Below are 19,761 nucleotides of genomic sequence, written 5' to 3'. Positions count from 1 at the left end.
CAGAGATCAATATCATAGCCTAGAAAGAAACTTTCTAGTCTATCTTTCTAATAATCAAATCTATCTCCATCTAAGACTGGAGGTTTAGCATTGTAACTATCTCTTGTATGAGTGCTAGCAGCGACAACCATTTAAAAGTTTTTCTCACACTAGACCTCTCTACACTTGTTAGGTGTTTGATAAAAATAAACAAAGAGTCGGAGCTCTGATGTCAAATGAAGGTTGAGAAAAACGCAAGAAAAGGGGTTTGGATTGTGTTTTCTAAAAACTATGATTCTTTTTTTTAAAAAAAAGGGCGTGAAAGGTTAGAGAGATAGTTCAAGGAAAGATAAAAACAACACTTTGAGTTATCTTGGTTCACCTTAGAAAAGGCTAATCCAGTTCACCCGCCAAGGTGATTTCGCCTTAGAAAATGACTTAATCTGCTAATCTTGAAAGATTACAAACAACCTCTAAGAGTCTATAAAGACACCTTAGCCCTCCCAAGTACACAGACTAACAACCTAGTCACTTGAGAAAAACAAATCTCAAAAGATTTACACATGAAATTTTTCAGGATATTGCTTCTAAAAAGCATATTGAAACATCAAACAGTTTAGCTCAGATGTTAACACAATTTATGAGCAACAACTATTGTGTTCTTACAGATTCTTAGAAACTAGATTTCTCACAATAAAGTGTTTAGTGCGGTTTCTCTAAGAACTTTCTTTTCTCTCTTTTCTCTTTGAAGTTTATTTGCTGAGTTTGAATATGTTGCTTGAATAGCGTTGTAGTTCTTTTGTTGTTTGTTGTTTTTCTTCGAGAGAGAGTGTCTTATATATGTATATATATTGTCCCATGATTATATGACTGTTGAAGAGGACAAGTCGATGCTTTCCTAGATGCAACGGCTCCAAAAAGTCTTGGGGAACAGTGAGCACACAAACGGCGGAATCCTATATTGTGTTCTGCAAAAGTAGAAAAGGTGATGTACTTTTGTACCATGTTGCTTCTTTTGCAAGTTTTTGATCAACCTTCAGATGAGATTTACTTATTTTGTGAAGTAGAGAGTGTAGTTAGGAGATCAAGTAACGCAAACATTCCAAGAGAGAGAATCTTTCAGATCCAAAAAGAGATCTTCATAATCAAGAGCAACAGCCTATCTGAATGACGCGTTTTAATTTATAAACTCGAAGCAGAGTGTTTTTGAACTTAATTCTTGTATCTGAATAGTTGCTTTGCTTCCGAACGTTTGTAGATTCTTTTCTGATGAGTTATTCAACATTCTTCAGAACTACTGACATCTCTTCATAATTGAGATGAATAGTTCTTCTGATATGATGACGCTGATTCTGATGATTATTTGGGAAGTAATCCTAATCAACCAAAATAGTGAATCTTCACACTTAAGAAACTATTAGAGTATAAATTGTTTGATACAAATATATGAATTGTTAACATCAAAACTTAAAGATTGAATGCAGAACTAATTCTTGCTCCAACAGATTTATGTCTTCTTTAAATTGATGTATGTCAAGTTATACTTGAACATGTTTTCAACCAATACTCACGGAATTGTAGATTTTTGCCTCACATATTTCAAGCGTTTTTAGCTACTTTATTTCAGTCACTTTGTAGTGGCTTCAATGTTCTTAATACCCCAAATTCTGAAAACATTCTTATGATTGTCGATAGAGATGTGGTTGTAACCCACCTGACCTTCCATACAATGAGGAACACCATTAAGGATGATAAGATTGCAGGTAAACTTGATTCAACTGACAAAAAGAAGATTGAGGACACCATTAAAAAGGTTATCCAGTGACTAGACATCAACCAGTTTGTTGAGGCAGATTAGTTTGAGGACAAGATGAAAAAACTTGAAGGCCTCTGCTACCCTATCATTGCAAAGATGTACCAGGGTGGTGCAGGTGTAACACCTCATTTCTACCTGGCAAATATATGCAAGAATCAGAGTTTCAAAATTTCTCAACAAACGAATGAGGCGTCACATATTCATTTAACAATAAATCACATCATCGCATTTAGCGGATACATAGCACTTTCTTTAATCAATTAAACAAATACTCAACATATAACATGTTATTCAGCTAAGATACAACAATAAACAACAACATCATAACATCATAAATCGTCCCCCCGAGTGCTACATATCAGAGCGACAACCGACTCAAGTAACGACAACTAAATCTTCATACTTGAATACCTGCACATTACCAATATAAAGGCAACGGCGAAACAAGAGAAAAGGGTGAGATATCAAATCATATAAGTGAGCGTATGATAAATTGTATATTAGGAATCAGACATATATAGTTATCACATCACAAATATTAATGTTACTATACACTTCATGCTTTCACTAATTCACAAATCTCACATACTTTACATCTCACAACAAGTCACCACAAATTATATTCACATCAATTACATAAAAATCTCATTCCTTTACTTTGCAAGCTAATTCACGATACATCACATATAAGTCACACAATTATAGTCCCCAAAACATCACCGCATATAAGTCATACATCTAGTCACAAAACATCACATATAAGTCACACCAGACATATTCACTTAATCGCATTCACAAATATTGATATCATCATACTATTCATAAAATCATCAATTCACATCTTCACATACTCCCATCACTTAACAAGTCATGAAATACAATCAAGATACAGTCACAAAACATCACAAACTACGAATCACATAAGACACATGGGACACGACTCATGTATATGCATGTGGTACCAATCGGAGCTTCATCCCCCGTCACCAATTTCCCGAATCTGAGGCACAAGGTATAAGTCTTGGTCACTAATTTGCCAATCCAGGCCGTCACAGAGTATGCATATGAAATGTGACTCGACAAACAAGACAACATAGCATACTCATCACAACCACATATCGTCACGAGGCATAAGCCAATGTCACAATCAATTACCATTATACGAGGTAATTCACGTCACCATGATATTTCACCTTCACTTAGTCACAAAATTATCGTCACGAATATATATATATATATATATATATATATATATATATATATATATATATATATATATATATATATATATATATATATATATATATATATATATATATATATATATATATATATACAACATCACGTATTATCAATCATCACAAACATCGTCATGCTTCGACACATCACGACAAACATATAATTTCAAACATTAACCAAATCATCACAACATCATCATGTTTCGGTATATCACAACAAATCAACACATTGAGTCAATTCACATTAGTCTCATAATTCTCTATCAATTAGCCGTTTAATCAACTCACTAACCCACTATCAATTAACCAAAATCTTTCACCTAATATTCTCAAATTAATCAAATATATCCTACGTCACTACCGGTTATCTAATTTTAAGTTAAATCCTTAATATTCACGACTTTACGAATTTTCGGGTTATACTCCCAAGTCACCAAAAACACAACTCAACTGGTTAATTCGGATACAATTCTATTCTTCATCGGTTATTCAACTCGTTGAATTAAATACTCAAACACGCTTCTTAAAATAACACCGACATACCAAATTCGACCAATATATCATATTTCCGGTATAATCTTAATTACTCAGAAAATTCCCAAAACTTCAAATATTTTTCCAATAATATTTCTAATACTGAAAATATCAAAACTTTTGATTAAATATCGATCTGCTATCCCAAACTAATACCGACTAAATCGTCTCAAAATTTGAAAACTTCACTAAACACTCTGAACGTCTAGATTAAACGAATAATCGAATTTCTGGGCGTTACAACTCTCCCCCACTTAGAATATTTCCGTCCTCGAAAATCTACTTGACAACACCATCGCAACCAAATCTCGTATCCAATTCTCAAATATCTAAATCGCGTTTGGTAACACTTCAATCACTATCTCTTTGGCACAACAACGATTCCACAAGAACACAAACACATTACTATTCTTACCAGATTCACAATAATCTACGACCCAATGCAGCATCCTAGCTCATCGCACTTATTCCAACAGTCTATCAATCCAAACATCAAGATAACTCCACTTCACAGTCTTCTGACATATCGTACTTCACTTCTTACAAGTCGTATAACAACAGCGCAACGCAATGCTTCCGCTGCACAACTCTGATAATTCTTCTTTAAGTCACCGCCTTGTTAAAACTCCGTCAAAGTATGGTTCACAAATTTTCAATCCAACGCAGAGTTTCCTTAATTCTCATCTTCACATCGTTGTTTCACTGTTACTTCCAAATCTTTCCCTTGCGACACTCACTTGTACAATACTCACTACTCCTCTTATCAAGTTACACAAACTGGTGAGCGCCTACCTTTGCGACGTAACATCAATACTCTTTCTCTACTATTAAAGTAGCAAGACAAATTTATAACATTCAGTACGATTGTCATCTACCATTAACAATGGATTGAGGGTGATCAGTTCCCGAATTTGTCAATTAGTATTTGACAACATAGTGGAGTATAAACTATCGCTACTTCGTAATAGCGTCATTTCCGAATTCTCACTCGAATCCATTAACACATCATAATCCAATAATTCACTTTGGGTTCTTACAATTCCCACAACTTCCTACTCATTACATCTCGTTGATGAGACACCAACGTCCAAGCATATTACAAAATTCGCTTCATAGTCACTTAGCATCACACAATCGTCAACGTCTTTCCATCGCCAAAATTACTTCTATACTCGTACTTCACAATTCATCTCACTATCCTTCCGACGCTTCAAACGAAACTCAAATCGGATATCCGGAACTCAAGTTATGAATTTTTAAAGTTTCACAATGATTCTGAATTTCCTGCGACTCGCCTACGGAGATCCCACTCCGAAACTCACTTTTCTTCGACTTAAGCATGTTCCAAACATTCTCTATCATGATTCATCATATTTAAACTCTTTATAACTCGAGAGGTGCATTCTTTCATCAAAATTCCAGTCTTGATATCATCGTGACAACAATTCTTTTCACAAGCTACGCGCATCTCCGAGTTTCCAATTCGGACTCGCGATTCACAACACTTCACGCATCGACCACATCCGACAATCACTCGTGCAAGTCCAACATAAACCCCATTGCAACTTCATTACCCTATCATTTTTCAAACATCGGCATCTCACGCAAAGGTTACTCGCGCCAACAACTTTAAAATCCTCAATCGTGCTGAACATCGCAACTCTCTAACTTCTGCTTCCCAAAATCATTCTTAACTTTATGTCGCCTTCGAATCCAGATAATATCCAAAACTCTCAACAACGCTTGCACCAATGCTTATCGACAGCATACCAGACTATCTCTTACAACAGAAACCTCTTCGAGAAGTAAGACTTCTCAACCACTTATTGTCAAACTACTTCCTGAAATCAAAACAAACATGTACCGACAATGTTCACACACTCGTCGCGTACCAAGGGATAGACAACAATTAGACAACATTGGCCGGACAGACCAACCAGGCTCTGATACCGCTATGTAACACCCCATTTCTACCCGGCAAATATATGCAAGAATAAGAGTTTCAAAATTTCTCAACAAACGAATGAGGCGTCACATATTCATTTAACAATAAATCACATCATCGCATTTAGCGGATACATAGCACTTTCTTTAATCAATTAAACAAATACTCAACATATAATACTTTTAAAAATAGAACAACTCCTTTCATTAGGACAAGGCAGAATCATAGTTCTCAATCTTTAAATCAATAACATGTTATTCAGCTAAGATACAACAATAATATAACATCATAAATCGTCCCCTCGAGTGCTACATATCAGAGCGACAACCGACTCAAGTAACGACAACTAAATCTTCATACTTGAATACCTGCACGTTACCAATATAAAGGCAACGGCAAAACAAGAGAAAAGGGTGAGATATCAAATCATATAAGTGAGTGCATGATAAATTGTATATTAGGAATCAAACATATATAGTTATCACATCACAAATATTAATGTTGCTATACACTTCATGCTTTCACTAATTCACAAATCTCACATACTTTACATCTCACAACAAGTCACCACAAATTATATTCACATCAATTACATATAAATCTCATTCCTTTACTTTGCAAGCTAATTCACGATACATCACATATAAGTCACACAATTATAGTCCCCAAAACATCACCGCATATAAGTCATACATCTAGTCACAAAACATCACATATAAGTCACACCAGACATATTCACTTAGTCGCATTCACAAATATTGATATCATCATACTATTCATAAAATCATCAATTCACATCTTCACATACTCCCATCACTTAACAAGTCACGAAATACAATCACGATACAGTCATAAAACATCACAAACTATGAATCACATAAGACACATGAGACACGACTCATGTATATGCATGTGGTACCAATCGGAGCTTCAACCCCCGTCATTAATTTCCCGAATCTGAGGCACAAGGCATAAGCCTTCGTCACTAATTTGCCAATCCAGGTCGTCACAAAGTATGCATATGAAATGTGACTCGACAAACAAGACAACACAGCATACTCATCACAACCACATATCATCACGAGGCATAAGCCTATATCACACTCAATTACCATTATACGAGGTAATTCACGTCACCATGATATTTCACCTTCACTTAGTCACAAAATTATCGTCACGAATATATATATTATCAATCATCACAAACATCGTCTTGCTTCGACACATCACGACAAACATATAATTTCAAACATTAACAAAATCATCACAACATCATCATGTTTCGGTATATCACAACAAATCAACACATTGAGTCAATTCATATTAGTCTCATAATTCTCTATAAATTAGCCGTTTAATCAACTCACCAACCCACTATCAACTAACCAAAATCATTCACCTAATATTCTCAAATTAATCAAATATATCCTACGTCACTACCGGTTATCTAATTTTTGGTTAAATCCTTAATATTCACGACTTTACGAATTTTCGGGTTATACTCCCAAGTCACCAAAAACACAACTCAACTGGTTAATTCGGATACAATTCTATTCTTCATCGGTTATTCGATTCGTTGGATTAAATACTCAAGATATCGTAATTTACCGATAAACTGAATAGTTAATTTAAATTCACATTTGTTCTAATTAAATCTGCTTATTGAAAAGTAAATTCAACCATAAATTTAATCGACCGATTAATGTCACAATTTCAACAAAAGAACGTCACCACGTTAATGTACTAATTAAACTTAGCTATCACGTAAATTTCTATCAAATTTCGGACAACTAATTATACCGCTTAATTCGGCTATTTCGATCAAACGAGACAATTTGAAATACATTGATTCTGTAATTCCTACTATTTCACAATAGATTATCCTACTGTTTCCATTAGATTATGTTTCATATAATAGTTTCATTCTAACGCACATGCTATTATACATGAAAAAGCATGAGACAAAATGAAAACAAGTCATAAAAGAAAATAAAATGATGAAAACTGCCTTCAGACATATACGACGTCCGTTAATGGAAAGTGCCGCCGCCCTAACCTATTTCCAGTTTATGCAGTCCAGTTACATTAACAGTGTCATTCCACAATTTTTATTACAAAAATCTTAATCAATTTCTTTCCAAAATCAATTTTTATTTCTAACACACGACATCAACAATCAACACAAGATAATGCAATAAATCTACACATCTAATTTTCCACATACAATTGTTCATAAGCTTCATTATAGGAAGAGAATCTCACCCTTACCTTATTCAATGTGAAGTCTCTGATTGCACTTCCGATTTGATACCAGGGATGAAAATCTCCAAGCTTCAAGTCTCCCCTTCAAGACATAGTCTCCTTCTCTTCTACTATTGTTTTCCCTTAAATGAGAACACTCCTCTTTTCAATCTCTAAAACCCTATTTTATCATTCTAATTTGGCTTAGTCTTTAACACCTCCTCTTTATTATTCTTCACAAACCAATTTAGGCCCAATAAAATAAATAACTCCAATTAATTCAAAATATAATTTTTATTAATATTCCAACAATATAATAAATTCTTACTTGTAAATAATATTATTCTTAATATTATTCTTCGTCCGTCTAACTAAAAATCAGACTTTTAACTTAATAAATTCAAATATGCTTCTTAAAATAACACCGACAATCCAAATTCGATCAATATATCATATTTTTGGTATAATCTTAATTACTCAGAAAATTCCGAAAACTTCAAATATTTTTTCAATAATATTTCTAATACTGAAAATATCAAAACTTTTGATTAAATATCAATCCGCTATCCCGAACTAATACCGACTCAATCGTCTCAAAATACGAAAACTTCACTAAACACTCCGAACGTCTAGATTAAGCGAATAATTAAATTTCCGAGCGTTACAGCAGGTCCTGACATAGGTACTGCGCATATGATGATGCTCCTACTGGTGGAAGTGATGTAGGTCCCAAGATTAAGGAAGTTGATTAAATAATTGCCTTTTCTTACCTATGGTTTATTTTTCTGTTTGTATTATTGAATTGGCGTGACTTCGTTAACGGATTTAGCCAAAGTGCTGATTTTTTTTTTGGGTATTTCATAGCTTTCGGTACTGCAAGCCCTCATTTTTGTAGTTTTCATTCATTAGAATGATAATTTTATATTTATACATTTCTTTCTTTTTTTTTCGTATTTAACTAGCTAAATTTTATATTTATACACTGTCTTTCAGTTTTTTTTTTTCATATTTAATTAGTTGTCTTAGGCTATGTTTAAGACTTAGTAAAGGATGTGAGGGGAAGGCTTCTGAAAATAAATTTTTAAAAAAATGTTGAAAAATATTTGACATTTATTGAAAAAATAATTTTGTATAGAATAATATAAAAGTGTTTATTACCACTTCATTTTTAATTTTAGGATATTATAACAACATAAAAGATATTTGAAAAATTTATATAAATCTCCCAAAATCCTCCAAAACCCTCCTTCAATAAAAATTTTGAGTTCCTCCAAATTAGAAGATTTTTAGATTTATGAATAAAACAAAACCCTCCAAAATCCTCCTAATCAAAATCATTCGATTCTTTTCACTCAATTCTTCTCTATTTTCAAAGTCCTCTACTCTCTTCCCCTCCAAACTCCCAAACATAACCCTAAAAATTATGATATCATCTATAACCAACGGAATGTATTGTATGGCTATTGTCCACCTTGAGTAGAACATATTTTGGACTAATTTACTGGGGTGATATTTAGTACAAGGAATAAAATTGTATTTCAATAAAAGTGTATTGAACTTGGCATGTGTTTGAGTGGTGTCTAACATCAATGTGATATTTTGTTGGATAATAAAAAGTCGACTTGGTATCTCTTTATTATTGGCCATTTTTAACAGATTAAAAAAATCAATTAAAATTATGTATGTATATTTCATACTATTATAAAATAAAATAAAATAAAGAAATAGTTAATAATATTAAATATATGATTTTATTTTTTTGTAATATTACCGTTAAAATTTACTATTTTCAAGAATTATTATCACCATAATACATTTTTTATTTTAATTAACAAAACATTTGTAAATATTTTTAGTTATTAATAATATTTATAGGTATTACACATTTGATTTATCATAGTGGTGATTTGTTACATATTTATTTGTAACTATTATAAAATAAAATAAATAGTTAATAATATTAAATATATAATTTTATTTTTTAAAAATATTATCATTAAAATTTACTATTTTCACGGGTCACTATCACCATAATACACTTTTTATTTTAATCAAAAAACATCTATAACTATTTATAGTTATCAGTAATATTTAAATATTTATAGTTATTAATATTGATTTACTACATATTTATTTTTAAATATTTATAATTAATAATTTTATAATAATTATTATTATGTATCAGCAACAATCAAGTCTTATCGAATTTGATTTACTACATATTTATTTTTAAATATTTATAATTAATAATTTTATAATAATTATTATTATATATCAGCAACAATCAAGTCTTATCGAATTATCTAATATATGAATAATCTTATTTTTTATCTATAATAGTTGACCGGAAGGAGTACTATTTAGTTTAACGAATTTGGAATTTAAAATCCAAAATCAAGAAGCATTTTTATTTATTTGTTCCATTCAACCACCGCTTAAACTACCCAAAAAAAAAAAACTTAAAAGACACCTATTACCTATAGTACCATCTCCGGTTCCATATGTAACGCATTAAAAATTAGGATTATGAATCAACCTCGTGCTATAGAAATCACATAATAATGAAAGGAAAAATAAAAATAATGACACTTCAAAACTTTACCTCATTTGGCAATGGGTATCACATTAAATGGTTGACTGTTTGTTCAAGCAGTACACAGGTGGTGAAAGGGGAAGAGGCAACTTGCCCCATAATTAGATAGAAAACAACTAATTTTTATAGAAAACAAATTAGTAAAAAAGGAAACATTTTCAACCCATCATCTCAGCATGCCACTATCTTACACTCTCAGAATCTGAAATCTGGGTCCACATTCATTGCCCAAGCAAATTTTGCCAGCAGAGATTTTGTGAAAAGCTGAAATTTCAGGTAATTTAGAGGCACGGGTAAGTAACAAACTCAAACTGAGAGTACGAAAGAAATGCAGTCAATTAAGTATGATATCGGATTGACAACACATGAGCAATAATGAAAATGCAGAACTCAAACCGCGAGTTCGAAAGAAGATACAGATCAGAACATACTACGAATCAGAAGATACAGAATTCAAAAAAATGACATTTGTGTTAAAAACCAGTGATATAATTTGTGACTCGTCAGAATGAATCAAAATTGATCATAAAGAATTGAGATTCATGCTGCAATTCAGGTCCAAAACAGGTACGAATCCTATCGGTTGGGTTCAGTTTTGTTTCAAATTGAGATATGATTTGCATGTAAATTACTGATAACCTTATTGGAAGAGAATAAGTAAATCTGAACAAGTGAAGAAGCTAGCACCTTCTCAATGGGAACCTCATGCCGCTTGCACCAGGCAACTGTAATCCTGGGGTCGAGATAGTTTATCTTGGATGTGCCCAATGCTATAGTTTTAAGATCTTCTTTTGTCTTCATATCACGTTGCATTTTCTGAATTTTTGCATTGGTTTGAGATATCTTTTTCTCTAGCCTGTACAATGCATAAACCACAATCTTGCATCATATTCAACTAAGCAATGGCTAAAGATCTTGAGAAAGCTAAATTACACTTCGGGAGTTAAGCTTCGTTTGCTTTTTCCATCTGAACTCTTTGTAGGGGACTTTCCTTTTCTTGCCCTGTCCAAATCTACTTTCAGCTCCTTCAGAACATCCTGCAAGTAAATATTGAGGCAGCTCCAATTATGTATTCATGGCCAACAAAAGCCAAATCTATTCTAATATAAACATATTGATTAAGAAATATCCAGGTTCACAATTTCATATTATTCAAATCACCTGAAGTTCATCAATTTTCTCATTTAGTTTAGTCATTTGTGCACTGTGAGATTTTGAAACACTCCGTTGATGATTACAGATGATTGCAACCTGTTACGGAAGAGGCAACCTGTTACAACATATATGTGAGCAATTTAAACCAAAATACTCGACCAATATTTTCATCTCAAATCACCTGTTTATTGGCATGCTGATAAACAACAATCTTTTCTGCAGCATCTCCATCTTTAGTGTCTTTATTCAACTGTTGTTACACAAGTCAAGGAAAATTAAATATATCAGTCTAATATAAAACCTAATAAAAGAAAAATCATCCCATGACAAGCTATAGGTTGGAGCTTGAGAAGCATGGATGGTAGGTGATCTGGGTATTTTGATCCAAGATGGAAATGAAGGTTGGAAAACTGTGAAGAGGAAAGTAATATGTGAGTTTAAGAGGATTTTGATCGAAGGGCTGTCACAGGAAATATCAAGTTATCAAGTTATGTAGTTAATCTCGGAAAGCGGCGTGGCGCGGTCAACCCCAAAATGGTAGCGGTGCGGAAGCAGGGAGCGGCGCGGGTGCTATTTGACTTTTTATATTTTTTAATTAATATATTTTTTATATCCAAAATAAAAAAATAAAAACCAAGGGGTTCAAATAATAGTGAGGGTTGGTGCTTAGAACATTAAACAACTACTTGGGCTTATGGCCCAAAAAACAAAACAAAATGACCAATAAAAAAACTGGGGCACTGAGCTAACAGGAGGAATGTGTGATTAGTAGGCAGTATTGTATTGGGCTGTTTGTTTCATTCCGGGTTAGGCCCATTATTATTAGCCAAGCCCTAAGGTATGATCATGAGAGAGAAGCTGAGTAAAGCGCAGCCTGCCCAACATTTATTGCAACTTTCAACTAAAGAAAAAAAACAACATTCTCTCTCTCCCTCCTTGTTATTTCTGCTACGCTCTCTCGCGATCTGTTTCGCTGTTTGTCGGAAAAGCTATGTTGTTAATCTCGGATAGCGGCGCGGCGCGGTCAACCCTAAAATGGGAGCGGCGCGGAAGCGGGGAGCGACGCGGGCGCTATTTAAGTAAAGCGGACACTAAAAAATTAATTATTTTAATAGCACTTGTATATTATTTTTTTTAAGAGGATTAACTATGTATATAAAAAAAACCATTAAGAGGATTAACTATTATTTTAAAAAACTATTATTTTTTTTAGCACGTATTATTATATTTTTTATAATTATAGGTGAAGTATATGGTGGTATATAGCTGTCACATTGAAATTAGTTTTCACTTTTCAACCGTTTTGCATTATCTCTGCTTCTTTCTCTTTCCACTTAATTTTTTTTCTTCTCTCTTCCCACCGACTGCCCACGTCACTCTTCTTCCTCTCCCCACTTCATCTCTTCTTCTTCTCTGTCCCCACGACTCCCCACGTCACTCTTCTTCTTCCTCTCCCCACTTCATCTCTTCTTCTTCTCCTTCTCCACGAGTCCCCACGTCATCCCTTTTTCTTCCTCACCCCACTTCATCTCTTCTTCTCTCTACCCTCTTCTTCTTCTTCGATGATGGTCTAATTTGACAAAACGGGAAAAGCGGCTTGTTCGGACCGCTCCAAACCGCCCCAGGACCAGAAATCACAGCCGCTACACCCGCTTCTCCCTTTCGCGCTGTACCGGTAACAAAGGAAGCGGCTTGACCAAAATTTCCGCTATAGCGGCCGCTACAACCGCTTTTAACAACATAGCGGAAAAGTTTTCAGAACCACAAGATATCTCTTCTCTCTTCTCTCTTGCGATCTGTTCCACTGTTTGCCTTGTTTTCATGCAATCCAGCCGCACCACCCGCTTTCTCATTTTGCACCGGACCGGTACACTTGGAAGTGGCCACACCAATTTTTCGGCGTCGGCCGCTATTAACAACATAGATAACAAGTCTAATGAAAGAGTGTATGCTATCTTAACCAGCTTTCTGTATCATTTCAACCAGTTTGTATATCAATAACAGCATATAGTCATCTACTAAAGCTTTGTTTGCGAGTTTGGAGGGGAGAGGAGGAGAAGGCTTCCGAAAACCAAATTTTAAAAAAATATAAAAAAATATTTGACATTTTTTGAAAAAATGATTTTGTTTAGAAGGATAAAAGAGTCATTATCATTACTATATTTTTAATTTTCAAAATGTTATAACAATCTAAAAAATATTTGGAAAATTTATGTAAGCCCCCCAAACCCTCCAAAACCTTCCTTAAATACAATTTTTTAGTTCCCCATATTAGGGAGTTTTTGGTGTTATGAATAAAATCAAACCCTCCAAAACCCTTCTACCCAAAATCTTTCTATTCTTTTCACCCAATCCTTCCTATTTTTCAAAGCCCTCTCCTCCTTTCCCCTCCAAACTCGCAAACAAAGCATAAGGGTATGTAAAAACATACCAAAATAGAATTAGTAAATAGTTTTTTTAATCCTTCCCCAAGGAATGAGAACTAAAGGATTTTTATTTAAACCTATTTTTACCTTATCATCCAATGTGATAGATGCATTGAATGTGCGGAAAACTTTTGCTGTTAAGCCAGGCATGAGCTCTTTCAGATGAGCATTCAATTTATGTGTATCCAGCTTATCAAAGAGATCTTTACCAGGGTCTCGATCTGAAAAGAGAAAAAAGCACTTAGGGCTCGAGTGTCAAACTACAAACATATTAAAAAGAACTAGTTACCAACCTTTTTGGAACTTCAAAATTGCATCATAAACAGGAAGCTCAACCTCAACTGTATTTTCATACTTGATCGAATCTTTACCAAGGAAGTTAAACTGCATTGAAACAGATAATGAACAACATCACTTGGAAGAATAATTGGTACGGGAACAGAACAGATATCATTAGAGTGACAACTCCACTAGGAAAAAAACGCCCCCAGAGGATCTTAAATTAATCAAACCAAACCAGAAAAGCAAAAGTGAAAATATTTTAAACTCCAATACCTTCAATTTGTTGGGGGCTTCGCTTGTCACATTCTCAACTTTTAATGTGCAGCAGCCGACAGTGTCTGCTTCATCTTCATCCTAAGCAAATGCAATTAATCAATGACTAAACTTAAATAGCAGAAATCAAAATGATAATCATCTGATAATGAGGGCACTAAACACACTAGGAAAGCATACAATAAATTCAAAGAATAGAACAATTTTGTTGATGTATTGGGATAGGCAGTGGCAACACCATCACATATTTTTCATTTAATAAAGCTCTATTACAAACCTATTTTAAAAGCAGATTTTTACAGGGAGTAGTTGCAGCCATAAAGAAACAGCACCTATTTCAATTATGCAAACCTATGCATTTTTCTTTGGCCTCTATGTAATTTTATGTTTTAGTGAAGCGAGCAACTTGCAGCTAGCACATAAAAGATTTAGCAAGTGTGTATATAGACATGATACCTTCTCATTACCAGCCCTCAGAGCCAGTTTATCAATGAGATAAGTAGCAACAGCTATCTGCTGCTTTGTAATATCCTTACTCGTAAAATCTTTCGTGTATGAAGCCCTGATGTTCCCTATATAATCCTGCACCATGATATTAATAACTATGGCAATACACAAGTTCTTTTAAATGCAAACCAAAAATATTGTAAGACAAATATGGTTTTTGATAAAAGCTAACAAAGAAAGCTAGAAAGCACCTTCAACATCCTAGCCTTCTCATACTTTTCCTTGTCACTTTGACCCTTCAAGGAACTACTAGCTGCCAGAAACACATACTTGAATAACCTTGGACTAATTGGGTCACTCCAATAGCATAACCATGTAACTGTATTGTCATTTCTTATATCCTTCCATCTGCCAAGGTTACATAACTCAGTCATACCAACCAAACAAAAAAAAGCTTTAAACATGGGGGTATATACATTATTCTATCGTATTTTAAAATTTATTCTCCTAAATGAGCAGGTAAAATAATACCCTTCACCAGGAATAGGACATTCAGGAACTGGTGCATCACTTCCAATATTAATTACAATATCACTTGGACGAATGCGTTTTTTTAATCTTCCCATCTATTAACATAAATTTCCACCAATCAAAAAGTAATGAGTAATAAGTAAAAGCTATATAAACTTTTGAGGCCAGTCAAAAATCTGAAGAAGAAATCATTATATCTAAAAAATTACATGTATCTAGTTCTAGAAACAACTAGCATAATAACCTTGGGATGCTCTCCTCGGCCACGAAACAATCCAGGAGGTTCAACTCTGAAATTTCCAACCTAAAGTGCAGATTTAATTAAAAAAATTAGTCATAAGATAAAAATTTTAGGAATAAATTTGAAATCAACAAGTTGGAATATGAAATACATATAAAAACTCAACAGGGAGAGGTCACACAAATAAATAGGAGAAGAAAAGGTGCAACTTCACCAGTGCATAACTCCCTCAAAAGCAAGCGTTTTCTGAACACTGTTAAAAAAATCTTTGAAAAGAATGATATAGTCATTCCTTACTACAATGCCACAGATTCGGAAAAATGAAAGATAATACTACGGCCAAAGATAAAATCATATCCACAAGAAAAATTAAGAATAAAAGCTAAATCAAGCGAAGGTCATATAACTCTTTTCCCCTTGCAAAACATAATGATCAATTACAGGTCATAAAAGTTGTAGAACAATTAGGAGAAATACGAAGAAACAAGAGAGTATTTAACCTTCTCTTTAACACCGTCGACAATAGCCCACGTGTATTTCTCCTCTTGCTTCAATTTTTCTTCCTTCAGAGCTTTCCTCTCCTGCATAAAGGGTTAAGACAGAGTCAACAATTAAAAGATAGATGACATGAATTATGGAAGGTTCAACGGGAAGAAGATAAGAATTCTCAAAAGAATTCAGAGTATGCAATAAACTGGCTGATTCGAGAAAGCCACTCTCCAATTACAACTGAGTTCAAAAACTAACTAGTAACTCCCTTCCCTCCAATTACTATTCATAATTCTGTTTTATTAACAGGATTAGTTATTCATCTGTTACAACTGTAACTACTATGTATAATTCTGTTTTACTAACTGAATTAGTTACTCATTTGTTACAACTGTAAAATTATAGTTACAAGCTAAATTCCCACTTTTGCCCTTCCTAGCATACACCTTTCTAACAGCTGGTCAACCAACAAATTACAACCTTTCAGGTTAGCATAGTACATACATGCCACAATTCACCAGCATTCTAAAAGAGACATGGAAATCATAATCGGTATACAATATTACTGAATTTTACTAAATAATTCCTTTGTTGATGGAATATATGATCAGCATCAGCCCCAAAAGTAATTACAAATAACAACTCTCTAAATGATGGACAAGGAAAAAAGATAGACACATAACAATTCTCTGAAAAATTGAAAAGAAATGCAAAGAAAGAAAAATACTGCAGCTTCTCGACTCAAGTGTTTGGAATCCCCCTTCACCCCCCAACAGAATTCACTCCCCCTTTACCGTGAGTCAATTCAGGTATTCTGTTAACTGGGAATTCTGGGGTTGTCACTAATACAAGGGATGGTCCTTTCCATTATTTGTTATTTCCCTTTCAAGTGTACAACTTAACTGGGAGTCTAAATTGTCTATAACACTCACACACGCCATAGGAAATAACAGCTAGACAGGTTGTATCAAATCATGTGATTCAAAATGTAATGATATGATTCTAACTGATTGGTGTGTTTAGATTGGAAACTGAAATAAAATAAAACCCACTCAAAATAAAAGTTGCAAAATATATCAATTCCTATTAATGAGAAATTAAATTACATAAAAGTTAACTTACTTCTGTAGTCATCTGTTTCTTCTTTTCCTTTTCACTTTGGCACCACTCATAGATTGGGGTAAAGTCACAATCTTTCAAGCTTTGAATTACATGATTTTTTCCTAGCAACTTATGCCAATCAGTCCAGAAATTTTCCTTGAACCTATCTTTTTGCATGTAATCTGTATCTCGCATAACCGCATACATTGTAGCAACCTGAAAAACATATTTGAAGCCCATAATACAATCAAAAACTCGAAGGAGACATTAGAATTTGAGAAAGTTTTACATAAAAGTACTTAAGAATTTGAGATTCATAAAAAAAGGGAACAAGAACTGAAAATCTAAAGAGAACAGTTTTCAGATGCTAAACCCCACCTCCTCTTGCTCAGGAGTCAAATCAACAGGCCTCCCCATATAAAGCATTTTTACCCCATGGGGCTTGTAAGGAGGAGGGAAAATGACACCATTATGAATTAACGTAGTCCATTTTTTCTGCCCATCACCAGAGCTAGGAAGAAGTTTCGATGATTTGGAATATTCTGAGCCACTGCTGGATTTTTTTGACTTGTTCTTGGTCTGTTTGTTCTTGATCTGTTTCTTAAAAGATGTTGAACCTGACTTATTAACTTTAGTAACCTTTGCCAATATCTTGCTTGTGGAAGATGGTTTATCAGCTAATGTTGGTGACTTGTTAAATCTATGGGAAATAGGAAGATCATCATCATCTTCTTCTTCCTCAGCTTTAATTTCACACTTAACAGAGACTTGTTTAGTTTTTTTTATTAAAGCGGTTGAATCTGAGATCTTTGACTTTTTAGCCGAAGAGTGTGGGGCATCACAATTTTCGAGTTCTCTCTTAACTGGTAGTGTAGATGGCTTTAGCTGTTCATTACTTGTGCTAAAACCATTTTGCCGCTGTTTATGAACTTTTGAAATAGGCTTATCATCATCATTTGAGTCAGAGTCTTGAGAATATTTCTTGTTAACTACCGGAGCTACTACTTTGTTACCATGATTAGATTTTATCTTCATCGTAGAACTCAATGGTTTACCATCATCGTCGTCATCCTCGAAATCTTCACAATAACCTTCTGTAGGGTGTTGAACAGGTTTTGTTTGTTTCTTAACATCAAGAGTTACTTTCTGTCCCAGAAGAGGCTTTGCTACGGGTGACTTGTAGTAGGAGGTGTTGACAGGCTTAGAATTTTGGGCATTGGAAGAAGGCACGTCAGTTATCTGTCTATAAGTTGTTTTCTTTACTTGAGAATGCAATGGACTCTTGTTGGCGTGTCTTTTAAAAGATAAAGATAATGGTTGATCATCATCACTGTCTTGAGAATGCAATGGACTCTTGTTGGCGTGTCTTTTAAAAGATAACGGTTGATCATCACCGCTGTCATCGTCAAATTTTTTGGGCAAGTTTGGTTTATCAGAAGCCTCAACAGCCATTACTGAAGCACCGATAAAATTCTGGGTAAGAAATCATTAGATATTAAATCAATCCTGAATAATTGAATGAATAGCCAAGAAAATGTAACTCATACAACACCGTTCATTCCATTCTAGAACAATGGAAAAAAGAAAAAATAAAATAATGAGATTCAATGGTTTAATTTATCAACATGAATCATATGGATAAAGCAAAAGTAATGAAATGCGCATTGAAAGAATGAAAAGAGCACTAACATATGTGTTGTCAATGGCGCGAAATCTCAAAATCACAGTACCGACTGAACGCTGGTGAGTTTTGTTAATTCACGGTTTCAGCAACCTGGAAGGAGATGGTTCTGAGATAGCTGACGCAATCGGGGTGAACAAAACTCTCTAGGGATTGTGGTTTCCGCAACGTTCAGCTTCAATCCTAGGGCTTCACACTATAACACTATCTCCTTTCATTATTTGGGGCCTAATTTTGGGAAATTCTATAATATTAAAGCCCATTTTCAATTTGGGCTGCACCCACCCAAAAATAAGAGATTTTAACATGCCACCCTATGTTATACATGGCACCCCCAAAAGTGGTGAAATTACGAAAACGGCCCTAAAAAATATCGGAAGTTATATATTTTACCGTTTGATATCAGAAATTTCATGGTTTTACCGGAAATTTCAAATTTCCGGTACCGCAAATTTCAAATTTCCGGTAAATATGTTTTAGTATACCATAAATTTGACAATTTACGGTACCGGAAATTTGAAATTTACTTGTAACGTTTTCCTAACTTCGGACACAGTATCATAGAATAATCTGGAAAACAAGTCAATGTTCTGATGAATATGAGAATCTAACTGCCTCCGAACCAAAGGCCATGAATTTTCCTCCCATCCTAATGAAGCTGAAACACAACGAAAACCACAATATCCATCATCGTCGACATTAATTATGTCTTCGATGTATGGATGAAAGAAAGTAGAAAATTGTGGCAAGAACTCAACTCGTGAAGATATCACAGTAGGTTGCCTAACA

At 34.0% G+C, this 19,761-nt stretch overlaps 1 protein-coding gene across 4 annotated transcripts; it reads right to left on the bottom strand.

The window, feature by feature from the left end:
• Positions 1–10,248: 10,248 nt before the first annotated feature.
• LOC131601675 (DNA topoisomerase 1 beta-like) lies at positions 10,249–19,167 on the bottom strand. 4 transcript variants are annotated; one of them, XM_058873540.1, is made up of 16 exons: positions 18,981–19,167; positions 17,670–18,764; positions 17,313–17,507; positions 16,202–16,282; positions 15,705–15,764; positions 15,461–15,555; positions 15,181–15,337; positions 14,939–15,064; positions 14,483–14,563; positions 14,221–14,311; positions 14,015–14,148; positions 11,683–11,751; positions 11,508–11,597; positions 11,280–11,383; positions 11,034–11,202; positions 10,249–10,610 (listed from the first exon to the last, which is right to left on the bottom strand). In XM_058873540.1, the coding sequence occupies exons 2-16, from the start codon at positions 18,741–18,743 to the stop codon at positions 10,542–10,544; spliced, it is 2,595 nt and encodes an 864-aa protein (XP_058729523.1). In that variant the 5' UTR covers positions 18,744–18,764; positions 18,981–19,167; the 3' UTR covers positions 10,249–10,541. The 4 variants fall into 4 exon arrangements, 3 of the variants coding, with proteins under 3 accessions (XP_058729523.1, XP_058729524.1, XP_058729525.1); XM_058873541.1 differs by having other exon boundaries at positions 17,670–18,745; XR_009283783.1 differs by lacking the exons at positions 10,249–10,610; positions 11,034–11,202 and having other exon boundaries at positions 11,508–11,616.
• Between the last annotated feature and the right edge of the window lie 594 nt (positions 19,168–19,761).

The sequence above is a fragment of the Vicia villosa genome, linkage group LG5 (genome assembly GCF_029867415.1).
Source record: "Vicia villosa cultivar HV-30 ecotype Madison, WI linkage group LG5, Vvil1.0, whole genome shotgun sequence".
Taxonomy (NCBI): Eukaryota; Viridiplantae; Streptophyta; class Magnoliopsida; order Fabales; family Fabaceae; genus Vicia; species Vicia villosa.
Note: the sequence above shows the minus strand (reverse complement) of the source record. Positions and strands in the feature narration are given on the sequence as shown.

Coding starts and splice junctions, on each gene's coding strand:
- LOC131601675 (XM_058873540.1), bottom strand. CDS start 18,743: ATGGCTGTTGAGGCTTCTGATAAACCAAACTTGCCCAAAAAATTTGAC. Junction 14,564..14,938: donor TGAGGGCTGGTAATGAGAAG/GTATCATGTCTA, acceptor GCATTTGCTTAG/GATGAAGATGAAGCAGACAC. Junction 14,312..14,482: donor AAGCCCCCAACAAATTGAAG/GTATTGGAGTTT, acceptor GTTTCAATGCAG/TTTAACTTCCTTGGTAAAGA.